The sequence below is a fragment of the Patagioenas fasciata genome, chromosome 3 (genome assembly GCF_037038585.1).
Source record: "Patagioenas fasciata isolate bPatFas1 chromosome 3, bPatFas1.hap1, whole genome shotgun sequence".
NCBI lineage: Eukaryota > Metazoa > Chordata > Aves > Columbiformes > Columbidae > Patagioenas > Patagioenas fasciata.
The window spans coordinates 37,089,182-37,116,010 of record NC_092522.1 but is presented as its reverse complement, the minus strand read 5'-3'; the positions used below and the strand labels follow the sequence as shown (position 1 = coordinate 37,116,010).

The 26,829-nt window shown below is 41.3% G+C and overlaps 1 protein-coding gene across 2 annotated transcripts; it reads right to left on the bottom strand.

Moving 5' to 3' along the window:
* Positions 1-554: 554 nt before the first annotated feature.
* LOC136099214 (potassium channel subfamily K member 17) lies at positions 555-25,685 on the bottom strand. Of its 2 annotated transcripts, XR_011738275.1 has the most exons (6): positions 25,369-25,685; positions 14,369-14,483; positions 5,389-5,555; positions 4,638-4,806; positions 1,966-2,509; positions 555-1,060 (listed from the first exon to the last, which is right to left on the bottom strand). XR_011738275.1 is itself a non-coding variant. In XM_065833156.2 (5 exons), exons 1-5 carry the CDS (start codon positions 25,600-25,602, stop codon positions 2,214-2,216), a joined length of 981 nt encoding a protein of 326 aa, XP_065689228.1. In that variant the 5' UTR covers positions 25,603-25,685; the 3' UTR covers positions 555-2,213. The 2 variants fall into 2 exon arrangements, 1 of the variants encoding a protein (XP_065689228.1); XM_065833156.2 differs by having other exon boundaries at positions 555-2,509.
* Positions 25,686-26,829: the final 1,144 nt, after the last annotated feature.

The window sequence follows — 26,829 nt, the reverse complement described above, 5'->3', positions numbered from 1 at the left end:
TAGCTGTCCTAAGCCACACAACTACACTTCAGTGCCCAAACCTCTCAGGCACTTCTGAAAACCTCATCCAAAAACCACAAATGCACAGGAATATGAATTAGATGTGATTAATACAATAGACATTCAAATTGAAAAGAATAAGGTCTTCTCAACTAAGCCTTCTCATCAAAGAGCAGAACTGGTAGAAATCCCCAGAGCCTGTGACATTCCAGGTTAAAGTTGAAATACACTTTGCATAGACATTCCCATGCTTTGACAGTAGAAACTGCTACTACCTCCTGGGTATCCAGATTTTGTGGTATAGTTAGATTTACTAAGTTTTGCACCTGAAAGAAGGTGCAAAGGATGTGCATGAAAGCACATAATATTTTAAGCTGTGGAATTGTGACTCACTTAGGTTTAAATAAATACACTTTGTTCTTACCTGTAGGCCAGTCTATCATGAATGTTAGTAAAACCTACGCTGTGTATCCATCAGTGAAAAATAAAGACAAAACATAGAAGAAATAGAAAAGTTTGTGCTAAAGGCTGTTAAAGAAATTACCCAATGTTCAAAAAAAATTGAAATGTATTTATTTTGCATCAGTTTCCCAACTGTGACCTGAGATCCCCACTACCTCCCCCTTTCTTATCTCTGCTGCCCATTGAAACAGTATTTGAGAGAACATTTATTACAGTGGAATCAGTAACAGGATGATGTCAAAAAGACTGACAAATTAATTTTCATTCAGCAGATTCCTTTCCTGCATTATCTCCTGTAATCAGTTTGACCACGTATCAACACTGAGACTGGTCTAATCTGGAAACAGTTTTTCTACTGTACATGTTCTAGAACTTGTGATCCTGAAGATGGTAAACATTTCACTTTCTGCATTTCTGTGAATCCAGCTATGGATATTTCTAAGTCCTCAGTCTCATACCCCAACAGACTGTGTTTTCAGTCTTTTCTCCACCATCCATGTGGAACCTTGGTCCAATGCAGCAGCTGAAGGCTCACCCAAATGCTTCTTCCTGCTTTACTACTATGGCCAAGTTTTCGAAGTTAATGCTCTAGGATGCACTGAGCACAACAGGAATAAGAAAACGAGAAGATTAGTTATGGGCATATAAATGGTAGCAGGGGTTAGACTGTTGGGTCTTTATAAATGGCATAACTTATCAGAAGATTTCTGAGAATGGAAAGGATTATAAAACCAAAACAGTCCTGTTTCATGATTGATACAAAGGCCAAATAAGCAGGTCTGGCATTCCATGGATCAAAATGTAGTTGTGCTTATATAAAAGATGCTAACTAGAATAGATATGCTATTCTTCTACGACACGAGAAGTACATCAGAATAGCATTTCTTGATCACAGTTGAAGATACTTTAGTCTGCTCCTACATTAAAGTAGCCCTTGTCAACATTGACCATGGGATAAAGTTAGAACTAATGGCACTTAAAACTGCCTCTAGTCTTCCTTTTTGGCTTCCAAAATGTGGCAAAATAAGACTCTATTTAAAAGAACTGTCACATTTAGCTGATGACATTCGGTCTACATAATACTTTACAAAGAACAAGCCTACATAAGTTCTGGAGTAAGGAAAAGCCTTGTCTCTTTTTAATAATAGTGGACCTCTGATGTAGAAAATTATTTTAAAGATTTAAATTATTTATTTCTATTACATACCTCTACAAGCTCTGCCTCATTGCCATCCATGATCAGACTGCAAAAGCACATTATCATCTTTGGCAAGCACAAGCATAGAGGTGATGGTGCACATTTGCAGTAACTGCCAGGTGGCTTTAAATAGTGCTTTTGACCAAGCCTTTAGCAACAAGCAATTTGTTTTCTGCATTAAATGGCAACTGCTTTTCTAGCTGTGGTATTTGCAAAACGCCATAAGTACAACTAGAAGCTACAAGAACTTGGCATGCAAAAAAAAAGGACAAGAGCTAGTGTTGCATATGGATGTCAAAGTTTACCTCATATATTGAGGAGGAAGGGTAGGTAATATTTTCATAAATCTGCTTTTGGCAAAGATCCTCATTGGGAATTCTTGGTGGTGCTGCAAATGAAACATGTCATTGCTCAATTCGGAATAGAAGCATTTCAAGCTCAGTAAGCTTTCACCCCATGTGAATGTCAGGGCAGCTCCATTACCACATTCCTAAGTGGTGCGTCTCTGGTGCACTAAAACCTAAGAGACATTAAGGGTGTGGGTTTTTTTCCCCTAGAGTGCTTCTGTGGGAGCTGTGTAGGTATGAGATTCATCTGGTCCTTTTGTTTTTGTGTCTTTGTCATTGCAGCTCTCCACATTGTGAAGTCCAGTCATACTATTTTTGTTGCTATCCATTAAGTCTTCTGCCATCTCTGTTGTCTTCTTGTTGCACTGACAGAAGTCACTGGAGCTCTCTAGAAAGTTGATGTAAAATTTGATAACCAGTGCTAGCCAGGCCATCCCAAAGAGGATCCAGAGAGAGATTATGTTCTTGTACCAGGCTGGATAGGTGCGGTCTGGGTTCATTCCTACAAAAAATTTCTAGATTGGATCAAGAGTGTCTCAAAGGAGACATTACATGTAAAGCAAAGCAGTGGAAATATGACTGAGTATTAATGATTTCTATATAAAATGTGAGTATGTCATCTACTTAGTATGTGAACATACGTTGTAAGGAAGTATGTTTCATGACATGTCAGCAAATGCCTAAAACTCCCTAAAAATTATAAAGATTACCCATAAGAAAGAAAAATAAATCCCAAATTACTTCCATGTCAAAGTGAAATTATTTAAATGCAGAGTTTCATTTCTCTACTTAGCACCACAATATTGTATTAGTATGTTACAGTATGCAGGCAGAGAGGTAAGTGGGTATTATGTACCAGTGTATGTATATATCTTTTAAGCCAGATACAAGTGAGTAAGCAAGTCTCTGAGAGCAGAAGAGAAGGGGCCAGGGCAATCCCAAAACCTCTAAGAACAATGAAGCCTTGGAAAACAAATTGAAATTATGGTACCTCTGTGTGGTTGTTCAGCTAGGTACTTCGTGATCCCTTCAGAACAAAGTCATATTTTTGGTTGTGTTTCCACAATGTTCAGTGCAAAGAGGCTTCTACATGCTAAATTAGTGTCAGTAGTAATATTATTATTAACACATGCAAAGAAAAGGAATTTGCTCAGCCTACAGGTACAGCCCTACGAAGTGCGTGGGCTGTACCTGTAAGGCAGGCTGAGGTACCCTTACAGACACAGGTAAGGCACAGGATACAAATTTCAGGGCCAGGAAGAGAAGCTACATGAATATTACCAAATAAAACAGGCTAGGGACCACTCTATGACTTCAAGTGCCATACCCTGGCTTGTATTTCCCCCAAAACAGAGCAGCTGTGTCCAAAGTGAACACTGGACATTGCTCCTGGCATGTGATATCCCCCAGAACTTACCTGGTTCAGAACAGTGCCAGAGATCACATTAGTGGGAAAACAGCATGCCTGTCACAAAATAGTGACAGTCCTTTGAACTCAGGCCCTGGCCCTGCTTATTTTTAAGTTGAGACATAAACCACAATAGCAGGATCATAAGGCCAACATGGTTTAGACTCTACACACCGTAGGTCACTGATGTATTCATTTAATCTCATCCTGAACCTAGCATATCTACGGTGGTGAGCCAGTTACAAAGGTACCACATAGGTGAAGGTATGTTTGGAAGTAGGAGGTATATGAGAGAAGAACTTCAACATCAGTTATTAGGACCTGAGAGGAATAAAGCTGCTGCAGCACGGAGTTCAGCATCATATATAAAATTAGTGCAAGAAAATGCTGAACTGGCCAGCTCTTGTTAAGCTCCATCTGGGTATCCTTAACCCAAGCTAACTTGATTCCAGCTCATTTAAGTGTGCCTACACAAGCTCTAGTCATAACTTAGTTGTAACTTTGATGCATTATAGACAGGTCATAAGGTAACTGCCACTAAGTTATCTAAGCATCAAACAAGCAGTATGAAAAAAATACAGAATCTGTAAGGTGCTTTAGCCTTTCTGTCTCCCAGGGATTCAAGGGCACATGTGTTTCTATAATCGATTTGGTTTTAATGAGAAAGTCTATATCAAAAAGGTGTGTCCTGTGTTTCAACAAATGCATCAGGCACGGGTCCAAACCCATTTCCTCTGGCAAAGGGTTTTGGCAACCAAAACTAGGCTGTGCCCGGTGCCTGACAGTCTACACCTAAGTGACTTATGCTGCCTTTTAGAAAGCAGTTGTCTGGGGTTTTGACAGAGGAAATGGTCACTGTCTGTTAATGGTGATGCAGAGCAGCATCTGGTTAAAATTAATCACTTGCTAACACTCAGATCAGAGCCTGCTGTGATAAAAAAAACGTAGCACTGCAATCTGGCGTTGTAGTCAATTCAAGGGACAGATCACCTGAGTTGGCAGAAGATTATTCATTGACTGGGAAACTATTTCTTCTTCCACAGGTGGCATTGCTATCTCAGAAATCATGTCTTCTCTAACCTGTCAAATGCCTACCACAACATATTTATCACCAGGTCTGTGGATTCCTAGTGGTATAAAATTGCCAAGTTGGGAGTTTCATACACCACATATTTGGCTTTGATGTCTAGTAGGTGAAAGCAATGAAATGTGAACTACTCACCAATCACATAATCTCCAAACCCTATAGTGCTGAGTGTGATGAAGGAATAGTAGAAGCCTTCTTCATAAGACCAGCCTTCTTTGACAGAGAACAACAAGGGAGGTAGCAGGAGGAACAGTAACAAGCCAGTTACCAGTGCACAGGCCTTAATCAGGAAGGAAACTTTTTTCTAGTAAAACAGAAAAAAAAAAAAAAAAGAAAAAGAAAACCATGATACTGTCACAAGAAGGGTGGCAGGGAAAGTCCAGCTCCATTTCTGGTTGAAGATGATGCTGGACTCCATTTAAACAAACCAAACACACAAACATTCACAACCTTCCACTAGAATAAATGGTGTAAGTCAACACAAACTGTGCGTCACCTTCATGAGTCCTAAATTCATGCCAATTTAAAGCCTATTCCACAAACATTCTCATGTAACTTAGATGCGCAATTCCAACTATGACTGATGATAAACAGACCAGATATTCTACGACTGTGCATGGCTCCAGGCTCTGGCACTCACATAGCTGTAGGGGAAGCCATTCATCATAGAAGTTCCCTCAATTAATAAACAACCTTATCTGACACCTCATAAGGCTGTCATAAGCTATATTTATTTGCTTCCAGTTATTCCTGAGTATTACTGCCTTTTTGGCCAAGTAGGTAGGCAGGCTGTCCTTGTTAGTCAGAAGATCCCAAATATATTGGACAATGCCCTTTCCGTCTTTCCTGAACTTGAGGGTGAGGCATATTTGTGCACATTGCTCACCTGCCAGTGAAACACCTCCTCTAGGCGATGGGCACAATGCTGAACCCCCAACAGCATCAGCTGCCCAATTTCATTCATGAGGATAAGGTTCAAAGGGATCCCAAAGAGTGCAAACAAGATGCAGAAGATTCGACCAGGCACAGTGCTTGGGCTCAGGTTCCCATAGCCTAGGCAGGGAAGGAATTAAGTGTTAAGTTTGAAATATTCTCTGCTTGCCCTTCTCCCCTGGAGGGGTGAACCTCCATCTTCTACAAAAGTTAGATGACAAGGTCACTACTCCAAAAGGACCCTTTTTTTATAAATAACTGTAAGTTAGATCCATTGTTTGTCATATCCTATTGTAGGCTGGAAAATAACATTTCTTTCCCTGCCAATTTTGTTTAGTTCCTTTTCCATTTACCAGTGAATTTCCTCCCCACTACCCACTGTCCTCGCTGGGGATCTGACGTAAATGCAAAACTTCCGTGCAGTTCAGTTTTTGAAAGCATTGTTGGCATTGGGTATGCTGGTAAATGATCCTGCATGGATGTCAGATGGTCTCTGAATCATAACAAGTGTTTTAATTATACCAACAACCTTTTTCTATCTTTGTCCCATAGGACTAATGAACTTAACGCTGACTCCTTGCTTACGCTCCTCTTTTGTGCCACAAGTACCAAGTACACTTTAGACAAATATTTTGACAATTTAAGCATAGAGTCAATAAAGCACAATAAATTATATTAAACCTGAGTAAAATACTCCAGTTTAGACCTAAAAAACTGAAGACAAGAGAAAGATGTCAAGCACTTTTTTCTTATTGTATGAATTGGTCTAATAAAAAGGTACTGCCCTGCAAGCATAGCCTTGCTTATATCCTTAGACCTTCAACATCACTGCTGCAATATTTGCCTTTATTCCCCACATTTTCTCTTAAAAATGTCCTGTAAATTTGCAGACTTACAATTCTGTAATTTCAAGGGGTTTCTGCCGCAAGAAGGTCAGACTTAACTTTATTTCACAGGATGCTTTTTAAGACAGGAGAAAAAACAGCACGTGACTATGACTTCAGCTGTGATTGAACCACACTTATCCTATGGCCTTGACTACATTTCAAAAAACACCTGCACTCACTAGATTTATGTATGTCCATATATAAGATTGATATAACCTGGCAAAGCTTATCTTTTCACCACAAATAATGCTATCATTATATGCACATATGCTATCATTATATGCAAGTAATGCATCATTCTATGATGATTTTATCCCCTCCCAGCAACACCCAGTTGTTGTCACAGTGCAAGCCCAGAGGAGCACCCACCACTAACATCTTGCTACCTTGCTTGCCAGTGGTGTAGCCCCAAGGCAAAGGAACAAGCCCCAGGAGAGAGAGGTCCAAGGGCTGGCCTCTGTCCATGAAATGAGTGCAAACATCCATGGTTTACTAGATGGACCCCTACTCCTTCACCAACCACTGTCCCACAACAGCTGCAGTAAACCACTAAACAACAAACGCAGAAAGTTATGTGCCTAAGAACTTGGGATATGTACACATTCTGTGCCAGTTTTTAGCTGCCAAAAATATCTCTTGCCATGGACAGCTCTGCAAAGAGTTAATTGTGCACATGCACCAGCAAACTACCCCCAGAAAAAGGTCTGGCAGCAAACTGTTTCACAGTATGTATACAGACTGTCCTTTCATTCTCCCCACAAATTCAAAATTTTACTATCTGGATGATTTTCCTTCTAATAATTTTAGCCTTGAATGACTTGTGAGCCCTTAAGTGTAATGTATGTGGCAACACATAATATACCTCCAAAGCAATATCCCAGCAGCCTGTCCCTGGGAAGGGGCTGAGCATCCCCTGGAGAGAATCAAAAACTAAATTGTTTTGAAATACACTCAAAGGGGCTAAATTGAGACTGTACAGCAGACTTAATTCCAGTGCCATATTCTTCACTTATGAGGAACTCCATGATGTTTACACACTTTTCCTCCCCTGACACATGTAGGTGCTGACTTCTCCCAGCTTTCACCATTTCTAGACTAACAGATGTGATAAATAAGAAATATGCAGGCAAGTACATCTGGTAGATGATCCCATATAAGTGAACTTAAAGGATATGTGCCTAGTGTGATCTGTTTCACACTGTGCCACATTTCAGTTCATTGGTTCCAGTTTTTGTCTTTTATAGAATAAGAGTGTTTTGTGGGCTGGTCTGTACCCAAGACAAAGAGCTGGGGGACATTTAGTGTGAGACTGGAGTCTGAACATGAGTCACCTACATTTATGGCCAGCTATTCCCAAGATGTATTTTTCCCTACCCCCTCCCTCCTTCTTCTTTCCCATATATAAGTTTAAAAATACTGCAATGGTTCAAGCAGTTCTTTTTTACCACAGATTTCCAGGTTATCCAGTCTCTGGAGAAAGCCATCAGATAAGAGAGGAAGAAAGGTCCATGATCTCAGGTCACTGTGTGAAGCACAGCAGCCTTCAGGATTTTGGGGACCTCACCAAGTGCTGACAGAAGAGCATCTAAGCTTAAGCTTCACAGCACATTCAATTTAGAGAAACAAATCCAATGATGTAAGAAAGCCCAATGTGTACAGTAAGCCCAGCACAGCAAATGCCAGTTCTACTTTGCATATGATTTATCTGGCTCCCTTTTCCCTTGGGCTCAGCAGCTCAAGACAATTTCCTGAAGACTTGGTGAGCAGTTGCTGTAAATATGCCAAAAAGCCATGTCCCACTAGCTTTTTATACAGGATACAAAGTTTGATCAAACAGCACAGGATCCTTCAGATTATGCAAAAAGGCTAACAATTTGTGTCTGGCTGAAAACACACCCATGCCTTTGGACTAGAAAAAAAAATGTGCCAACCCAGTTGCATATAAGCCTCAATTGTTATAAAACTCAAGCAGGAATGAGTAAATGGGACTTACCTCTCCAGTAAACTGAATGAGGGTAATCGGTGTATTACACCATTGTGGGCTATACATTAGAAGAACTGAACAAAGTTCAAAGACTAAACCAAACTACACTGGCAGCTGTGTCACATCTCTCAATAAGCCTGCCACTGGGATGACACCTGGTACATACCTGCACCAAGAGACACCAAGGGACAGTCACCAAAAACTACAAAGATGTCAAAGTGTCTTTTCAGTGAATCAGTTGGATTGAATCCCTGTATAGCTTTTCTCATTTTGAAATAAAGTTCAATGTAACTTCATTTTCCTTATAAGAGGCAAAATAAGAGTGGTTTTATTTCTAAATGTTCCTACCCACATGCTTTAACTCACATGCTTCTGTTACACATACTTAGTAAATTCAGGTTTGTTTTCCAGTACAGAAGGGATCTGGAGGCCCTGCAGGCTTGCTAAGAGGAGGAAACTGATGCATGATTAACGGATTATAGTAAACGATCTCTTCATTCACGAGCCAGTATTCTACTTGCAGTGCCCTGGTTCAGCTGAGGTAACTGTGACTTCCTGCAACCCACAATGGGAGGTTTGTTTGGCTCCCGTTCTCACTGCCCGGACATGAAAAAGTATTTTAAGCAAAAACTGCTTAGAATTAAAAAAAAAAAAAAAGTGTCTTTCATAGGCTGAAAAACATCTGCAAATTCACCAAATGATTTCAGCTATGAGGGGGGAAAAAACCCACCAAACACATAATTAAAAAATTCCCCCCTCCCCACCCCAAAGTTTGAGAAAGGCTCTCTTCTCTAACTGGTAACTTTGTCAGGAGTGTGAGCATTCAAACATATTTTGGGAGAGATTTGGTTTGATTCTTTCTCTTACCTGAGTTGCTACAAGCCATCACTTCCCACAGGAGTGACCTAATCCCAAATTTAGAGAATGTTCTTGTTGATAGTATTTTGCTTTGAACACCCAGGCACTCAGCAAAACCTGGGAGCCGGTTGTCTCACCTAACACATGAGTGTCTGATCCACAGGGCCACTGGGCACTTCAACAAGGGGTTCCAGTGCTAGAATTACTTTATTTTGCATTACACATTTAAATACTTGGAGAAAGATGCTCCACTTGGCAGTTGGGGTCATCTCCAGTGACCCACAATCCTGTTCTCCCAGGCACAGGAGGAAACTGCACACTGCTCTCCTGCATCCCCAGGGAGTGCATGAACCACTGAGCTGCTCCCACTACCAGCTCCTCCTCTAACACTTTTCAGAACATCTAAACTTTTCTTTCACTTGTGCTCCTTACAAGTAGCCTAAATGTTTTAATCTGGGCTAAACATAAGATTCTGTTCATGATTAATTCAAATGTTGCATTGAGAAAAAAAAATAAACCTACAGCTTAGATGGAAAAATTGTCTTCTTACGAATCAGCAAACGAAGTGGAAAAAAAAATAAACCAAAACACAAACGAATTGATTAGTCACACAGCCTTTAAGATATGTTTGTGGGTTTTTTTTAAATGTGGACATGGGTCCAGCTTAGCTAGAACATGTCCCCGATAAAGCCCCCAGTAATCTGGTCTGACCTCATAGCTGACTGCTTAAGCAGAAACTTGCACGAGACCTTCTGAGATACCAGAAAACCTGAATCATCCCATGATACTTAACAAGCATTAGGATTTTCAAAGGTCATTTGGTAGCACCTACATTCAACCAAACATCAGCAAGTCTGGAGTTTCTGTCCTCCCTCCCTCTCTCCCTTCTTCCCTCCCACTTTTGAATGTCTCCATGACACCGAACAAATGAACACACTTGACTTCTCAAGCTTCTTGTGAAATTTCGCATTACATCCAGCAACTCTGTTCTAAGTGCAGGAACATTTATCAGCTGAACACTGTGCTCAAGACATCTGCTATGGGATGTCACAGCCATTTCCAATTCACCTGTCAATGAAGCATGACTTTGCCAAGACCTCCCAGTTGTGGTAGAGACAGAAACAAGACTTCAAAGCCCCAGTATTTGCACTGGCATCCCAGCTTTACAAATAGAACAAACTAAACAATTTGATTTTAAAAACTAGTAGTGAATGAATCTCAGGGAAGTCTTACATGGGGAAGCTCACTGGGACTCTGGCAGGTTGAACCAGGGTGTATGTGGGAGATGCCCAGCACTATTCATTTTAAGTGGTGCTATGATGAAGTAGAGATGAATAACTAAGGCTAGTGGCTGAAAAACTTGTTTTAACAATGATCTACATCTTTAGCCCTATGAAATTCCAGACAACATCCAAGTTCAGTTGCACACTCACTCCTTCAGTGACTAAAAGACCAGAAAAGTACTTGACATGAGTACTGCAGTCTTCCTCCATTTGTTACACATGTACTCTATCCACTGGAAGCTGTGTAGTGGGCTTAGTCTCAACAGGACAAAACAACATGCAGTCAGGAAAGCAGACAGTTTGCCAGTGCTCAGGAGACAGTTCAGATAATGTTGCTGTAAGTGCCACCCCTAGTTCACCAGTGATCTCCCACAGACCATCATGCTATGCCCCACTTGGCCAAGCTCTTACTTTCTTCACTGTGAGATGGTTTACTTGCTTTTACTACTCTATTTCGTGTTTTAGAAAGGGCCTTTGAAATTCATACAAATGAGTACTTAGCTTTGCCACCAGAAAATGGAAAGGTAGCACTAGTTAATGGCATCCACCCATTCAAGATAAAAGGGGACGTTCAGGCTAGAGAGGACCATACTCTTCCTTCTACTCTTACACTAGCCCTTACAACCCTGGTCTCATCACAAATCCTTTCCCTAGCACCTTCTCTGAAATTACACCACCCTATGGTAGTTTGACTTTAGGAACTTTCATCTTGTGCCCCAACTCTGAACTTGCTTTGACCTCTGCCCTGCTAGTCCAAACTAACTAGGAGGAGAATAAACATTGAAAGGAGAGACTTTGTGTTGACAAGGGATAAAGATGTCTGAGATAAAACCAGCTCCAACTTAGTTTCTCTTTCTTTAATCATGTTTAGTACTAAAACTCTAAAGCAACTCTGAAGATGATTGATTCTTCAACATATTGAAGAGAGAGGGTTCCTATGGAAGCATCTTCAGAAAATCAGATAGCATACAAGATCTGGGATGATATGACATGTAAAAGACAACAACGAAGAAAGCACAGAAGCATAACAGTGGAGTGAAGGCATCAACAGAAGGCCAGGGCTGCCCATCCCGCATAATCAGGAGTTATAAATGCAGTTCCATTAAAATTATGAGATTGGCCAAAAACTACATAGGCTTTGAGGCACCTCTTTAAAGAAGATATTTTAGTTCACTCACATCTGTTCTTTAAACCTTTGGCATTAGGGTACCAAGCGCATCCAAGCCTGCAAGTTACAACATTGCTTTTTAAGCAAAATTTGCATACTGCTTTTAATCACTAGCTGAGATAGATGAAGCTCATTTAAATGCAAGATAGGCACAGCACAGAAGATACTGCAACAGGAGACACTGAGATTCAAACTGTGTCAGTGGGGGAAAAAAAAAATAATACCCCTCAGTTGGTGTTAATTGACAAACAAGCTGATGCCCTTCTCTGTATCCCAGTAAGAGTGAGCTCTGGTGGGGACCTGAGAAACACACCAGGCTTTATGAGACAGTAGCCATCTGCACCTAAAGCAAAAGCAGAAGCTGACAGAGTAGAAAGAGCATCTCATAAAGGAAAGTGATTAAGGTAAAAGTGATAATGGATTTGATTGGTGGACTGTTTGGTGGCTAAGGAATTGGCTGGATGGTCACACCTACGGAGTAGTGGCCAATGGCACAACATCTGGATGGACACTAGTAACAAGTGATGTCCCTCAGGGGTCCATACTGAGACCAGTACTGTTTAATATCTTCATCAACGACATATAGTGGGATTGAGTGCACCCTCAGCAAGTTTGTGGATGACACCAAGCTGAGTGGTGCAGCTGACAAGCCTGAGGGATGGAATACCATCCAGAGGAATCTGAACAAGCTTGAGAAGCAGGCCCATGTGTACCTCCTGAGGTTCAACAAGGCCAAGTGCAAGGTCCTGCAGCTGGGTCAGGGCAACCCCCAATATCAATACAAGCTGAAGGATAAAGGGATTGAGAGCATCCCTGCTGAGAAGGACTTGGGGCTACTGGTGGATGAAAGATTTGACATGAGCTGGCAATGTGCACTTGCAGCCCAGAAGGCCAATTGTATCTTGAGCTGCATCAGAATGAACATGGCCAGCAGGCTGAGGGATGTGATTCTGCCTCTCTGCTCTGGTGAGACCCCCACCTGGAGTCCTGCATCCAGCTCTGGAGCCCTCAGCACAGGAAAGACATGGACCTGTTGGAGAGGGGCCAGAGGAGGCCACCAAGATGATCAGAGGGCTGGAGCACCCCTCCTATGAGGACAAGCTGAGAGACTATGGGTTTTTCAGCCTAGATAGAGAAGGCTCTGGGAAGACCTTGTTGCAGCCTTTCAGTACTTAAAAGGAGCTTATAAGAAGGACAGGGACAGACTTTTTACAAGGGCATGTTATGACAGGGCAAGTGGTAATAAACTAAAAGAAGGGAGATTCAGGCTAGACACAAGGAAGAAATTTTTTACAATGAGGGTGCTGAAACACTGGCACAGGTTGCCCAGATAGGTGGTAGATGCCCCATCCCTGGAGACATTCAAGTCCAGGCTGGATGGGGCTCTGAGCAACCTGATCTAGCTGAAGATGTTCCTGCTCATTGCAGGAGGGTTAGACTAGATGGCCTTTGAAGGTCCCTTCCAACCCAAGCTGTTCGATGTTTCTATGACTCCTACCCAGTGCGGTTAACTTAAAATGGTTGCAGTAAAGCAGAGTCACTCCGACAGCCCAGAAACTAATCAGGATTAACTACAGAGGCAAGCAAAGCAGCTCTGAGCAGATGCTGCTTTGTGCCAAAGGCTGGAAGAAGCTGCCCAGGCTCTATGCTGGAAATGCACAGTCTGTATAGCCCTGTCTAATGGGCCTCCACTGCCATCATCTGGTACAACACTGTACCTGTTAGTACAACACACCAAACAATCTCCAACCAGAACACACGTGCAAAAGAAAAAGGCAGAAAGATGTACTGAATCACAGGAAGGTTTGGGGTTTTTGCCCCCCGTCATGCAAAAATAGAATCATTCTGAGTTCTTGTTTGGGGGCTTAATGTTCTGAAGTTAATGTATCTGCAATAACTATCAGAGAAATCAAAAGAATATTCTACCTGGGTGCACAAAGAAAATTTGTTGTACTTGAAACTGAAGAGAGCTGACAGATTCAACAGAAATCAGGAAACCTGCAAGGGCTTTTTTTTACTAAACCACCATCTCTCCACCCATGTTTTTTATAATACTAGGTCCTGCAGTAAGAAAAAGAGGTCAGGGGAAGTTATTAATTGTTTTGGGGATTGGGGAGATGCCCTGACAATAATTAATAGAACCTAACTTAAGTAACACTGTACCTAAATACATTTTATTGTTTCCATTCCCCTCACCCCCCCATTTTCCTCATTCCTTCATTGCTTTGCATTACTCATTTGCTGAAACCTGACTAAACCAAATTGTTTCATTTATCAAATTACCCAACTTTCACCTAAACAAGCAGGTCCTTATCCAATACAGGTAATAATAAAAAAGCAATAATTTATAAATACAGCCTCCATAGAAGTCAACAGCCAACATTACAAGTCCTTCCCTCTTCTTGTTAAAGGAAAAGCTTACTTCAATGCACAATTCACTTCAGATCTCTTAGAGAGCACTGGGCTTGGGAAAGTACAAGCAGTGTAGCGCCATGAAATAATACGTGTTCAGGCCCCAAAAGCTGCATAATTTAGTAGGGTTATGTACTGAGCTAATTATCCCTGTATCTATTAGTCAGAGATGATTATTGTGCTGGTACTTTCTAGGGCTAGGTTCATAGGTGCTCACTTATTGCATGAAATAGACAAGGTACACAAAGCCCCACAGGGCTGGAGCAGCATCTGATAGTTCAAGTCCTCATCCCCATTCCTTTCCCACCTAAAAGGCAGCCCTGCAAGCAGGGAACTCTTACCAATGGTTGTTATTGCAGAGACGGAGAAGAAGAAAGACCCACTGTAGTCCCACCTGCCCAGGCTAGTGGTGTTTCCCTGGAGGGTTATGCCACTCTTGTAGGCTTGGATGATACCCTGCAAAGAGAGAATAATGTGAGATCCCACAAACCCCTTTATGGCAAGTTCATGTGGCTGGCATTTCCAGTGCCAGCTGGTAAAGTTGCAAACTATTAGTGCAACTACTTCTGACTCTGTTGTTTCCTTTTAATAGGAAATATCCTGTGCCTTAGAGACCAAAGAGCTGAGAAATCAGCTAAAAAACCAGCCTATTGGTTCTAATAAAAGAATATATATAGAAAAAAAAGAAATATGCACATCGTAGATCACACAGGTAAATGTGGAAGAGGTTGGAGGGCAAGAACTACCTAGACAAAGCCTAGCCAGAAAGTTATTAAGACTGCCGTATGACTTTTTTTTTTCCCCTAATGAAAAGTGTTTCCAGATGGGATACTCCAATGGCAGAAGTCTCAGAGCAGCAAATATACATGCACATGTAAATTATACATGTCCCTTGCTTATACTGGGGAGAAATGTATATGGTGTGATATAGGAGATGGAAACTATGCAGGATGGCCAGTCTACTAGTATTGAGCAATATTTTCCCACATCAGGACTACAAATATATGATCAGATTAGCATAATGCCCAATGCTGTTCAATGCACCAGGCACTCAGAAGTCACTATGCTGAAGTGTGCAGAATTATGCCAAATTAAGATACCAGATGTCTTAAGTGTCCATATCTGACTGTACCTTCTCACATCAATAAAGTTAACATTGCACTGAGTTCTGTCCAAAGCAACATTAATCACAGCATGTACACTAAACATTTCACACCCACTGACCAAGAATCCTTGAATGTGAAGTATAACCAAAAATACATAAAATTCGTCACCTGAGAAAGACATGCGGATACCCAAAAATACTATCACTATCCTAGCAGTAAGGCTACTGATAAAGCTGTCACCATTGATAATAAAAGGAATCTCTCGAGTTAGATTTGCATCAGCCATAGTTTTTACGAAGAAGTTGTAGCTTATACAACCATCACACAAACCAGCACTTCAAGCCTGCAAAGCAAGGAAGCTTTGTTCCATTTTACTGACGTAAAATGCTTTAAGTGATTTATATAATACTATGAAGGGCTGAGAACTAAATACTATTTCCAGAGACTCAAGCAGCAGCTTAACCACAAGGACCATTATATCTTTTCTCCTGTGATACCAGGTTTCACGCTAAGAGCAAGGAGCAGCTCAGAGATCACCACATTTTTCCAAGTAAGAAACACGGTTTGATAGTTGCATTCTCAGAAATACATTAATTTACTCATAACTTAAGGCAATTTAAACCACTCAGGGTCACATTATAATCTACTAAAGTCTGACAACATGCTCTTCTCTGCATAAGACAGAGCAGAGAGCTCTTGCTCTGAAAAGGGCTAAGGACCAGATGCTGTATTACATTACACTTCCTTCTGCAGATTGTTACTACTACTTGAGTGAGGCATCTCACAGAATTACTATGCAGCATAAGTGACATGGAAGAATTAAGGCACTCCTTGCTCCCCAACCCAAAAAACCCCAAACAACACAACACTAAAAAACCAAACATCCAACACAGAGAAAAGGCTGTATTAGGAAGCATCCAGAAGGATTTGTTTTGAACAGCTTGTGTGTAATTTCCCCCTACCCACCCTGCTCCTTCCAGGGCTGCATTGAGGTTTGTCAGGTTGTATGAGATGCAGGTTCTGACCTTTCTCTGTTCTTGATCTCTAACAATACTTGACCTCAGGTTTAAGAAGTTTAAGAAGTTCTGCAGACAATGGCCTAATCAGGAATCACAGTCCTCATGACCATAAAATAACTCCCAAACTAAACCACGTAGCAGGGGGAGACACTGGCAATTTATACAGATGGCCTGTATTTCCCCCCGCTTCAGAAACTAGTGGTTAGATTTGAAAACAAAAAGTTTGTTGTTCTCTCCAACCTTCCTTCTGTAGACTGTGATCTCTGCAGTTCTAAGTAGTTAGTCTTGAACACATACATACCTTCTGGAATGGTAACAGTACAGCTCTCAGATTAATTATCAACTTGATCAGACAGACTCAAAAACCTACAGATGCAGCATATTTGTCGTCCATTCTCCTGCCTGATGTCCTGCTGACGCAAGCTCAGCAGTTGACGACATCGCACACAACATCAAGTTTTTAAGTCCAGAAGCACTTAAGAACCAGAGAGGCTTTTAAGAAATTGTGGCTGAATCGGCCCAAAGAAATTATAATTTATTTCTTCATGCAGAAAGGGGGAACATGCAGCCCATACAAGATATCACATGAGAAGCAAGCAGCAATAATCAGGTCAGTAGATGTCTAATTTCACATCATTGCACCATTTCTGCGTGGTTTAGGACCAAGAGACTGAGCAGCTGTGAGCAGTCGTGCTCCGCAGTGATTTACAGCAGCGCAGCATCTCAGAGTCGTCATCTTAAAACTTTCCCTGAGGTGCTGCTACTGCCAGGAAATACACTGTTTGTCTTCCAAGTCTGCAGATAGGCTGAAGTATTTGCATCAAACAGCATGATGATCCCACATTCATCTCAACTAAGAGAAAGGTATCATGTAACTATTACTCATTGGCAAAGAGCAAGCACTGAGCTTTCAGCATGGCAGCTGTTTTCTGCTTCTGGAATTGAGGCACTTCACATGTTTGTAGTAGGCCTTCAAGAGCTTTAGGAGTAAGCCTCTGGCTAAGCATTGTCTTGTTAAGTCTTGTTATCAAACATCCAGACAGCATCATTAACCATTAGGCCCACTGTGCCTGTCACAGTCCAATATGGGGATCATCAAATACTCATGCAAATCAAAGCCACTTCAATAAACAGATACTCCCAGGAGTAATATCATGTCCATTATGTTAGGAAGAAAGAGATACTGATGCCATCCTTAAATAGGAGGATTCATAGAGGGTAGAGATAAGTATACCGGCTTCTTTTTTTAGGTATAAAATGTTGTATTATAATATCTAGAATCAGCCTTTGACACAGTGACAATGATGACAGAAAATTAAAGATTGATTATTCTGAGAACAATAGAACTAATCGAGCTTTTCCTCCTACAGATGCACCCACAGAGGAGGATTAATGAAAAAGACATCCATAGATCGCTATTAATACACAGAAACTACTTCTGGCACAAGAAGTCATTGGATAGGCATCAGTGTATACTTGCCCTAATTTAGTATGTTCTTCTGGACTTTGCTTTTCACTAGTGCTTTTTTTAATATAAAAATAAGTGGTTTATCATTTTTGTTATAACACAGGAAAAACGCCAGCTAATAAACACTCCAACAGAACAGCTGAATTCTCCCTGCTTTTCCCATTGAAGTGGCACCAATGTCTCTGCTACTGATTTGAAAAAAAAAAAGAACAAAAACCCACCAACAAAACACAACACACTGAACTATATTTTCGCCTGTGGGTATCATCTGCTTGGTTCACTGAGCCTGCCTTCCTGAGAACCAGAGACATTTTTTCATTTTGCTTTACACAGGTTTGAGGTAAAATTCGAGCAGTTTTCCTTTTTCTCTTAACAAGGCTAGCAATTTATACAGCATCTGCTTCAAAACATAATGCACGAAAAGTAGAAGTAGCATCTCAAATCCAGTGTTTAAAAGCAGGTATCTGCCTGATCTAAGACCCCAGTCAATATCACCAACTGCTCAAACCCAACAGATCTTGAAATCGAAGAGCCTGGGGTTGATATTTTGGGGAACTCGAAAGGTCATGTGTGCAACTCAGAGAGAAACAGGAAGGAAACAGGTTGGTGGTTAAAATAAAAAGAAACAGAACTCAGTTCTACCTTGGCTTCTACTGACAGACAAGCTACGCAACACTAAAAAACCAGAAGTTTCACTTCTCTGCACTTACTTCTCCTCACCAAAAATGGTAACAATTTACAGTTCAGAGGGACTACTACATCTTTACCTGACAATACTTACATAATTTTAAACTGCAGATAAAAGTTTCTATGGAAACTATAGTAACTTCTATAAGATTTATAAAGTAGGATATTTCAAATTCTTAGGCATTCATAAGTCAACAAAACTTTATTTGCAGGCTGTCACATTGTCTCATCAAGTAGGCTGTTCTGTTTCTCGATAGCATCATGCAGAGCTACTTGCGTGGTCAAATATAACTGGTGATTGAAAAACCAGCACGACTTCTATTCAAAGTAGTCTATTTAAATGTAGATGTCTGATGTGCTACCTTTCTGACAGAATATGCTTCCTAACATCCAAATTTGGCTTCCAGCACTGTTTTGCTCAATCATGAGCTCTGAAGTTTCAGTTAGCAACATGATAAACTAATTATTGCAAATGCACACTAGATATCACTATATCCCAGTACAAATCAAAGCCTCGTTTTGTGTGTCCCTCTGCAGCAAATTCCACCCTTTAATTCAGCTCACTGGTAACTCCATAAGGAAGCTGTGGATTTCTGCTGATACCCTTTTCGAACATATCTCTGACTTACCAGACTTATTGTAGGGCAGCAATAGCTCTTCTTTCTTTCTCTTCTGCTATCAATTAGTATAACAATTGCTGGTTCTTCCTGCAGATGTGTTCAGATAACTTTGTCCCGGTTTCCTTATTGGAATCAAAACTACCAACCAACCTGTCCACATGGCTTCAGCCTGCCTGCCTTTTAGCCCTTCACAGCTCTGGGGCTCTACTTCCACAAATGATTGGCAATGAACACCTCTATCCTGGAAAAGTTTCACCCATCTACACAGCTTTGCATCAACAAAATCAATGTAGTTACAGTCATATTAGCAAAAATTAAAGCATATGACTGAACAACACTCTCAAAAGATCTCTTTTGTTGATATTTTCTAGTTAAAAATAAAAACAACACACAAACCCAAAGCATACAAAAACCCCACAAATGCTTGCAGCTAAACATACACACACACAAAAAAAAAGAGGAGTGAGGTTGCTGGTTCTACCAGGACACCCACTTAAGTGTGCAGAAACTTAATACAGAATCAGCCTACAGAGTGTTCAGTTCCCTCTTGACATTTGAGAGTTACATATTTTTCTTCCCTGCAAAATGTAGGTTTATTCTTTTCTATGTGCTGTGGAGTCACTCTATCCTTACCAGTCTTACCCGTAAGACTTTTTTTCATTCACCATGTGTGCTGTGTTATCAGTTCTGGGCAACTTCCAGCTTTCTCAGCTTGTACATGCATCCTCTCTTCTAAACCCCTTTTAGCACACGGGGGCCGCTCCGCTGCCAGCTCATGGCTGTAGCACAACTTCTCATCACCAACTGCTCCTTCATATCAATTAAAAATCTCGTCTTTCACCTCTGCACTGAGTCACAACTGCGTGTGACTAGGATACAGCTTTCAAAAAAAGGTATTTCAGACTAGCAATAAGGAATGAATGCATGTGTATATGTAAAATGAGACACTACTTTCCTTGTAATCTCTAGTATCTTCAGAAAATTATCCTTCTCTTTCCTCCTATAAAATTTACAACAACAACAACAACAAAACCCTTTATATAAATAATTAATCAGACCAATTATAATCTAACTGCCCCCACCACCCCAAAAACAGGAAGATATACAGTGAAAAGAGGGAAGTGAAACCCTGGAAGATTATGACATTACCAATGATTTCCACAAGAATTCCTGACTTTCAAGCTCAAAATTTCTAATTTCTGGAAAAAGAGACAAACCACTTTTTTTTTTTTCTGGAGCAAAGTATTATGGGAGTCACATGAATGACCCTTTTATTAACTACAGCTCCAGTCACTGCTGTTGCTCTGTGCTTCAGAACCATGGCATTTTGGCCAGAGTTCACAGTAACCTTGAGATATCTATCTAGGCAAAAGTAATATTTCATAATTGTATTTGAAAGCAGTTCTCAAGTAAGGCAAAAAGTGTGCAAATGGACTGGAGTCAGCTAAACTTAATTCCCAAGTTTAGTTGAAGTTTACATGTTCATACATAAAAATATCCACTTCTCCAGGGAGTGTGTGTTTTCCTAAAAATTGTTTGCCTCATTTCAGACACTTCCTCTCCTCACCCTTGTAATCTATCAATGAGGGAAATGATGTGTTCCCAAGGCACCAAACTACCATTTAGATTAATGAGAAAATATCAAGTCACAAAGCTTTTGCCCTGGAAATTCTGTGCAATGTTGGTATATAAACATTCATTTAGGTCTCACAGAATACCAGCTCAGAAGAAAATGGTTAACATTAACCTTGGTCTCAGATTTCAAGGACAAAGGTCAATTAACCTAAAAATAATTAATAGATTATGAACCACACCTCTCCCAGCCATTAGCTCTGATCCCCTGTCCTTTCCTGAAGTAGAAACTTACCTGAATTCTCAAGAAAAGAAGAGCAGGCACAAGGTGCATTATGAATTCAGTGGAATCCAGCTGTTTTCTTCATGTCACTTGAAAAACCTGAGGCCTGATCAAATAACTGCACCCCTCATCCCCCAGCCATGTTTGCTAATATAATTGGTACCAGTTCCTGTAAGTGAACCCTATGGGCAAAAACACTTTTACCTTGCAGCTGGGTCTGCACTTCAGTTTCTAGAATTCAGCTAGACTTACTCTTCAACAGAAAGGGAGCAAGATATTTAGTCAAGTACAGTAATGATGCAATCGATGCTACCCTTAACCAATAGAAATTAAGCTTTTATATCAAGGAAGAGTCGGTGGCCTGACTCATGAGACAAAATGTTGCTGAATCCAATCGCTTCCCCAACCCTAATGATGCAAGTAACTTGAGAGCTGGGGTGAAACATATCTATGCCTACTGCCAAAGGTGTACTCTAACAGGCTATTACAAGCACAGAATGCACATTAGGTCCAGAGAACAACAAACTGGCTATAACTTCTTTTGATAAGAAGGAAATTGGAAAGAACAGTTACAGGGGATCAACCCTATTTTACCCGTGACACACGAATGGATATTTAACTAAAGTAGGTTCTATACAGATGTCTGTACTCCACAATACCAAGAGGCGGTCCTGTTTCTGAAAGTCTCTTATCACCAACAGGTGATATCTGTTGCTGACACCTTAATATTCACTCATTGCTGCAACATCTGTGGGCAAGATGCTTTCAGTAAACCATATTGGCAGGGTTGTATTTCCCGACAGCTGGCACAAATCTCTGCTGGTTCAATGCCAGTGAAAGCCAAGGTATTGATGAGGATCTTTCAGTCACATGGGATCTCATTGCTCTTCTAAACATGAACTAAAACTCTCTGTGTAGCTCTAGCTGTTGACTATGTAGATAACAGTATCTAGATCCACCTGCAGCCTTTTAGTTTACAGCCTGCCTTTTAGACTCTGGTCCTTTTCACTACATCTTGCTAGACATAAAAACCAAAATATATTTATTCTGTTTATCTCAGTTTTCATTTTCTACTTCCCAGTTTATTTCATTAACTGGGTTTAAATAGCATTATGCATCTTCAATAATATAAAGTGGATAGAACAACGTAGTAAATACAGAAAACAGCTGTATTAGGAAAATATATATAACAACAACAAAAAGCTTCCAGCAAAAAAGGAATGGTAGCAGGAAAAGGATGTCATGGTAATAGCCTAACACAGAAAATGCAGTGGTCCAAGCCCAGCCAGACAATCACCTGACTAAAGAGACACTGAAAAATACAGCAGCTATAGCTACACTGATACCTGTAACCACTGAAAATGAAATAGGAAAAGGAGCAAGTTTGAAGGACAGCTCAGATGGAGCAGAGCTTTATATACACACACTCTAGGCAGTAAAACTAGAAGTGCATCACGCCGGGTAGCATGTCCAGGTGCTCCCCACTCCCAAAATGTCAGAGCAGGTCTCAGCTATAAGAGATATGCCAGTGCAGGAAAGTAGTTGAGTCCAGCTACTGTTCTTCAGTGTACTGAGGGTGCATTGCCCAAAACTTGCTTTATCACTGCACTTGTCTCCATCTCCTACGAGTCGTATCATTGAGAGCTTCCTTTGATGTGACCTCACAGCAAGTAGTTCTGGCATATGAAGACCACCACAATATTTATAATAAAAAGCCAGATATTATTCTTTGTGTGTTGCCTAATGGCTCTTGAGGAACGGTTTGCTCTTGATCTTTTTCCTCCTGAACATGTGTTTATGTCATAGACTGTAAACAATGTCAGAAAAATAACCTAGGTTTAGACAGGTCAACAGAAACAGAGTACATCTTCCTTGAGTAGTTGTAGAGGGACATGTGGCCAGAGTCCCTCTGTTGTCCCCTATGCTGCCCTTGTTCTAAGCACAAATAACAAAAGCCAAGAAAAATACAAATCTGTCTTCTTCATATACATACACACAAGTATGTATGTATAGACACATGAGCATGCATTTTTTGTTTGCTCATCCATAAAGCATTCCCACATACTACCCTCAGCTATTTAGGAAACATGCAACTGTTCAGCATCTTGCACGGGAAGAGCTGGCCAGTCCCTCCAGGAAAAAAACAAACCAAACAAAAAACCCAAACAAACAAACAACAACAACAAAGCAGGGGCTCTCTATTGCTCTTCATCTGCACACAGGCTGAAACATCGGATTTCCACTCCCAGTTGGTAACTAGGAAGTAAGTAACAAAGAGATTGTAAAAGGATGTTTACACGTTGCTTAGCAAACTGGGATTTTATTCCATATTGGCCCCTATACAAAATAAACAGTTTAGAATTATCTACGATGAAAGAGCTGTAAGAAAGGAACGAGGAATTGCTAGTGATGTCAAAGCAATTGAAATTCACACACTGCTTTGTTTTCACAAATGCTTTTATAGGTCTTCCATAATGAGCAAATAATCAGCTGTGTATCTAGAATACAAGTTTGTTATCTGAAGAGGGCTAGTGATGACACTGCCTGATAAATTGTGTGCAATTTACTGCAACAACCATTTACTGCACAAAAGAACCATCTCATCTTTTGAGCACACTTACAGTATCCAAGCAATTGGCTCACAGGGAGTTGAAAAAGAGCGTAGGAAAGTAGTAATCATGTGGATTATCTGTTTAAGATTGATTTATCACCCTGAAAGTTAAAAATAACACACAAAGCCATTCAAACTCAGCTTATGGTTTATCAAAGTATGAAGGCACTCACAGACTCTTTGCAAAACAAAATGAAACTTCTTTGTAACTTCCTCATCTAGGGCTTGCTCAGGTCACAACTAAGGACTCACACAGCATATTATAACAGTGTCTGCTCTAAAGGGATTTGGACAGCTGTCCTACTCCTTTAACTACTAGACAGTATCAAGAGTTAGTTGGGGTCAACCTACAGTAAAACAAACCGCCAAAATGACATTACAAAGATCTTTCTACCTGCTCAGTTGTTATCGTCATCTCTCCATTACTGTCATTCATCAAATGAAACCCTCCCAACTCCAGGGCAAGAGCCATACCTGCCACTCACTGGTCAGTGGACCAGGGCTGAATGAAGCTCAGCTCAAACCTGCCCTTATGAAGTGCCAGACTGGTCTTCTCCAAGGTATTTCTCACTTCTTTCCGACTATTTATATTCCACATGTAGCACAGTACACAACACACTCTTCAAATGAGAGTAGATAGCACAGTAGCTTAGACAGGTCCAAATTCATATAGTACGTTCAATGTACTACCAACTGCCACATAGAATTTACGTCTAGAAAGTCAAGGGATGGGAGCCTGACATAGGTTATCAGTGCAATTTTGTCTGCCAGAGCCTTATTGAAGCTCCTGATAAGATTATCTTCTTGGTGGTCTCTGTGTTTTTCACCCTGCTGAAAAAACAAACAAACACCACACACCCCCCTCCCCAAAACAACAAACAAACCTCAAAAAAACCAAAACACAACAACAAACAGCCAACCAAACCAAAACACCAAACCTGAAAACACTTTTCCAAGTCCCTTTTAGGTCCTTTGAACTTTGGGGGTTGCTACTACAGTTTCAGTCACTAAACATTGCCTATACAAGCAAAAAACAAACAAACATCCCACAAAAAAACAGCCCCCCTCCTGCCCACACACACACCCTCACCACAAATGATCTGGGTAAATATTCAAGTCTCTGCAATTTTGTAGGTTTTTCTTTTTCAGACAAGAGTTGAGAGAGAACCCATTTATCCACTTTGCTCTTGTCTGTATCATAGAATGCATCCACTTGGACTTTGGTAAGATGGCATTTGGTCCTGCATTTACATTCTGCAAATATCTTCAGAAACATTTGTAAGAATATCTTAAGTTGTGTTACCAGGATTTTCTGTTTCCTATTAAATAACAAGTAGAAAACCACAAAAGTTTGACACTAGTATAAACACCAATTGAACTTACCACGACAAAACCTTTCCACTAGAATTTATCACTCATAAGATGCTGTAGGCTATAATTCATTCCTACTAAGTTCAACAGCGAAGCAAACCCACCTGCAACTAAATCCAGGTAATTATCACATAATGTGAAACTCTGCCACCACCTTCCTTCAGGACGTGCCGCTTAAAAACTCGCGGACGCCCCAGCTTGTGGAAGGACAGAGGAGAACAGGAAAAAAACTTCTTATCGGCAGAAGAAAACACAGCCGCAGTACGCGGCGATAAGCTCAGCAAAGCCCAGCTTATCGGCAGCACAAAGTAACGAGTAACGCGGCGCTACACGCTGCTGCTCCGAGGCAGCTGCCCACGGGGCAGAAAACTTTTTTCCCACGCCGTGAGCAGCTTCTGCGCGGCGTGTCCATAGATACGGACAGGAAAAGACTTTTTTTTTCTTTTTTTTAAGAAGAAGATTACTGGCAGGCAGAAAGCCAGGTTGCTGCTGTTACCAGCCTCCCGTCCCCCTCACGACTAAGGCAGCGCCTGCCTCGGCAGCTCCCAGCCGGACGGGTGCGCTTCGCTCCGCCGCTGCCGGGCCGACGGAGCCCCGGGCTCACCTTGATGAGCCGCTTCAGGCCGGGCCCCCCCAGGCAGGTGTGGTTGGCCAGTAGCTCCCAGTGCTGTTGGAGGAGCTGCTGGGCCGCCTGCACTTCGGCCGGCCGCTCCAGCGCCTGCAGCACACCGGCGCCCATCCCCACATAGCCCACGTAGAGCACCAACAGCACCGGCACTCCCCAGCGCCACCGACACTGCTGCTGCTGCCGTCGCCGCGCCGCCACCATCGGCCTCATTGCTGCCGCCACCCCTGAAGCTGAAGAAGCTGCTGGAGTGAGAACAGGGCCACCGGCGGGAGGAGGGCTGCACCGGGGAAGGAGTCCGGCCAACCTTCAGCACCGCCCCCAGGCCTGCCCTCTGGTTTGCCCCTTCCCACTGTCCGTGGCGCACAGGGAAGCCCAGAGCCGGGCCGGGCACCTGGTTCTGCCGCCTCTCCTGCAGCCCGCCCGTCCTGCTGCTCTCCTTTTTCTCCCCTGCACTGCTCTGCTCTGCTTCCCACCTGTCTTCTCTGGAGGGCAAAACTGCCCTGGGGCTCCTTTCTCTGTGTCCCGTGTGTCCGCTCAGGGACGCGCACCAAGTCATGTTCATGGCTTGGAAGGATGCTACCCAACTCTTCCTAGCAAGCCGAATTACTTTTCTAAGCAGCTGATATCAGTTACAAATCACTATACCAGTAGCTGGTATAAATCTAACTTCCTCTTTTACTCGGTTGCTAAGCTAATTTAAAAGGCAGTAAACAGGAGTTTCTCATAACAACTCTGCACTATGAACAATTGTAAAGGTAACAAGTTCGTGAAAGTCTTTTCGCCATTTGTGGTTTTCCTAGGGAAGATGGGAGCACTTTCTTCATATAGGTAGTTCCTAAGACCTGTTTGATTAATTATTTTCTTGTACAGAACTGCATGAAATATTCCCCTCTGTTCTCTCACCAGTAAAAAAACCACACTTGTAATTTATCTATTTTGTTGCAGAATGTGAGATAAAGGCAAATAAACCCACTACATTTCTGAACAGGGAGCCTTTATATGCTGTTCAGATATAAATATTTTCTCACAGTGTGGTGTGATTTTTATTTTTTTTTTCAGGTGAGTGTTTGTTCTATTACAAATAAGGTGGCATTCAGGTATTATACCACCAGAACAGTTTGGTAATGTGCTAATTTAAGTTTTTCTGGGAGTTGCTTTAAGCTTATTAGCATAAACTCATGGTTTTACTGGCAAAATGCAAAACTCAACATGCAAGGGATAGACCAGTTCCAGTTTAAAGATATCATCCTAGACATATTAGACTCATTGCTCAGTCTCAACTCTGCTTTTTCAAGGTATTCATTACTGAATTGTGTTTAAAATGGAAAAGAAAAATATGAGAAAGAAAAGCTGTAAAGACATTAAAAGGTATGTATACTCAGGTTTCCTCTTCCATTTAAGATTAGGAAATAGACACATTTGAGCTACATTTTGACA